General features: G+C 52.3%; 1 protein-coding gene across 1 annotated transcript; it reads left to right on the top strand.

Annotated features, from left to right (window-relative positions):
• Window positions 1-532: 532 nt before the first annotated feature.
• LOC124284740 lies at window positions 533-1,870 on the top strand. Its single transcript, XM_046720844.1, has 2 exons — window positions 533-588; window positions 1,087-1,870. Exons 1-2 carry the CDS (start codon window positions 533-535, stop codon window positions 1,868-1,870), a joined length of 840 nt encoding a protein of 279 aa, XP_046576800.1.
• The last annotated feature ends 942 nt before the right edge of the window (window positions 1,871-2,812 follow it).

Here is a 2,812-nt window from a genome sequence, read left to right as displayed (position 1 = left end):
ATCCAGTCATGGATAATTCAGCTGAGTCCCTCACCAGTCAACTGCTGTCTGACAACCCCCTACCGTCTGGTGTTCCGCTGGAGTTTCCCTCGGAGGAGGAGGGCGTGGGACGAAGTCCGCCATCTCCAAGAAGAGACCTGCTAGTCCAGACATCCCGTCGTCGCAGCCTAAGACTCGGAAATCGTCAACCACCCAGTACAGACTCCGCACCCCCAGGGTGTTGTCCACCACCAAGGGAAAGTCAGCGCAGACAACCCGGACTTTCTCGGCCGAGATTGTCCCCTTGACGGAACAGGGACTATATGATGATCAGCCGATCATCATCCCAGAGGTTCATCGCAAGAAAAGACCGGTCTCAGCTACGGTGACTTCAGCGCAGATCTCTACTCAACCCGAGGTATCAACGCTGACAACAGATGACCGTCCAGTGGGCCCCGTCGCTATCACCGCAGAAAGGGCAGCGCTATTACCACCGCAGACCTTCAACCCGGGCGACTTCATGCAGCAGTTCTCCCAACAAATCATGGAGATGATGGAGCAGCGTTACGGCCTGGAAAAGACAGCAGCCAGCCCAGGTCCTGAGCCTTCGTGAAGGCTCCAACGCAGACGTCATCTCTGGGGGCCCTCCATCAACGTGACATCTGCCAGCAGAACTACACTCCCAGACAAGCCTGCGCGAAGGTCGACTCAACCATCCCCTGCGGAGGACTCGGGCGATCAACATCCACTAAGGCATTCGCGAAGGACGACACAGTCTTCACCTGCTTCGGACTCTGACGATCACCCTTCGTGTTGGCGTTCCCAAAGGAGGAATCGCCCATCCCCGGACTCAGAATCGGAAGACCAGCGTTCACGAAGGCGTTGCGTAGGACTAGTCGCCAATCCCCAGATGCCGACTCAGATGATCAGCGTTCGCGAAGGCCTTCGTGAAGGACTTCAGATACAGTATCCAAGACATCTTCTGCATCACGCAGATCGTCGAGGGATTCACCAAGACATGCGGGCCACTCGCCACGCGCCACGCCGATCTCCACGCAGGTCTCCACGAAGGTCACCACAAAGTTAGCCCCACAAGTCTCCACCCAGGTCACCACAGTCCGTTAGGACTCCACCTCGTTCACCATCGGAGGAGTATCAACGTCCCTTACTCAGCACTCCTGTCACTGAGGATGATGGCGGCATCATCTTTTCGGACTCTGAAATACGCTACTGGATGACTAATGGATTGGACTTGGCTTCACCATCTAAAGACAATAATCCAGCTCACACCTATCTTATGCGAGATGATGATGTCGACACGCTCACTCTCCCTCCGTTTGATCCCATCGCAGCGGTTCCACAGAACCTGGACGCAGCCTTCAAGACAGCCACTAAAGCCCAGGTGCCGCATCTGCCACAGTTCAACGCCAAGAAGTTCTCCTCCCATAACATGGATCCTTTCCTTAAAGCTCAGGACATCGACGAGAACTTCAAGGTCATCAGTGATGCCAAGGTCAAGTCTTACAAGATTGAGGACAAGAAGCTGGCACAAGTGGAAACTATGACCAGGCGGATGTTCTTCGGCCTCAACAGATCTCGGGCAGTCAACGAAACGCTCATCGCCAAATTTCGAGACTCTACTGCGGAAGAAGATAGGATGACTTATTCAGCCTTCCTTATGCAGAAGAAAGACCAACAGTTCATGACAGACCATCTCTCATCCATCTCCACAGCGCTGACACTGGCACGTCGACAAGGTCTCCTAGCCTCCTGCAGTTGGAGTGAGCGGTTTACCAAGTCACTCTACACAGCCCCATGGTCAACTCCTTCCATCTTCGCTGGAGGTTGCCAAGGAAGTTACCAAAGACTCAAGAGAAATCCTAATGATTAAGTCCATAGACACTCTGGCCAGCGTCATCAGACAGACATCCCAGCGCTACTCGGGCAGATCCAAGTTTCCTGGAATACAGAGGGCACGGGACAAGAAAGTGGGTAGCTCCAGAGGCGTAAAAGATTCTTTTCGCCGCCCAACCGGCAACTACAGAGCAAGATCCGGATGAGGCAGGGCACCCAGAGGCTCCAAATATTATCGACGTTCGGAACGACTGGAGTCTTCCACCCCCAGCCGTTCCTGTACAGCCTTCCCAAGTGGGTGGACGTCTACAACTACACTGGGAAAACTGGGGAATACTACAAGATCCATACGTATCCAACATCCTAAGAGACGGATATCGCATACAACTACAGGCCGCTCCACTGCTTACAGTCGACCCTCACAAGTTCAACTTCAAGACACATCAGATAGAGAAGTTACGAGAGGCAGTCTCATCTCTTCTAACCAAGCGAGCCATAGAAGTCGTGGATCAAGTCAACATCACACCAGGTTTCTACTCCCCAGTTTTCCTGGTACCAAAGAAAAACTCCAAAGAAAAGTTCCGACTCATCTACAATATGAGCATGTTCAACAGAGATTATCTCAGCAGATCTCCCAAGTTCCGCATGATACATCTACCTCAACTAATTCACCTCGTCCGTCCGATGGACTACATGGCCAGCATTGATCTACAGGACGCCTACCTGCATATCCCTATTCATCCAGACTCAAGGAAGTACCTCAGATTTACACTGGATGGGCTACATTACCAATGGAAGGTCCTGCCATTTGGAATATCATCGGCCCCCTGGTTGTTTACAAGGGTGACGAAACCCATAGTCACATATCTACATCATCGAGGGCAACGCAGTGCATTCTACCTCGCCGACGGGATTCAAGTAGATCAAGATCCAGAGCATCTCAGACTACAACTGAACTTCACCATCAAACTACTTACTC

Source organism: Haliotis rubra, unplaced genomic scaffold (assembly GCF_003918875.1).
Source record: "Haliotis rubra isolate DU_JTF1 unplaced genomic scaffold, ASM391887v1 Scf344, whole genome shotgun sequence".
In the NCBI taxonomy this organism is placed as follows: Eukaryota; Metazoa; Mollusca; class Gastropoda; order Lepetellida; family Haliotidae; genus Haliotis; species Haliotis rubra.
Note: the sequence above shows the minus strand (reverse complement) of the source record. Positions and strands in the feature narration are given on the sequence as shown.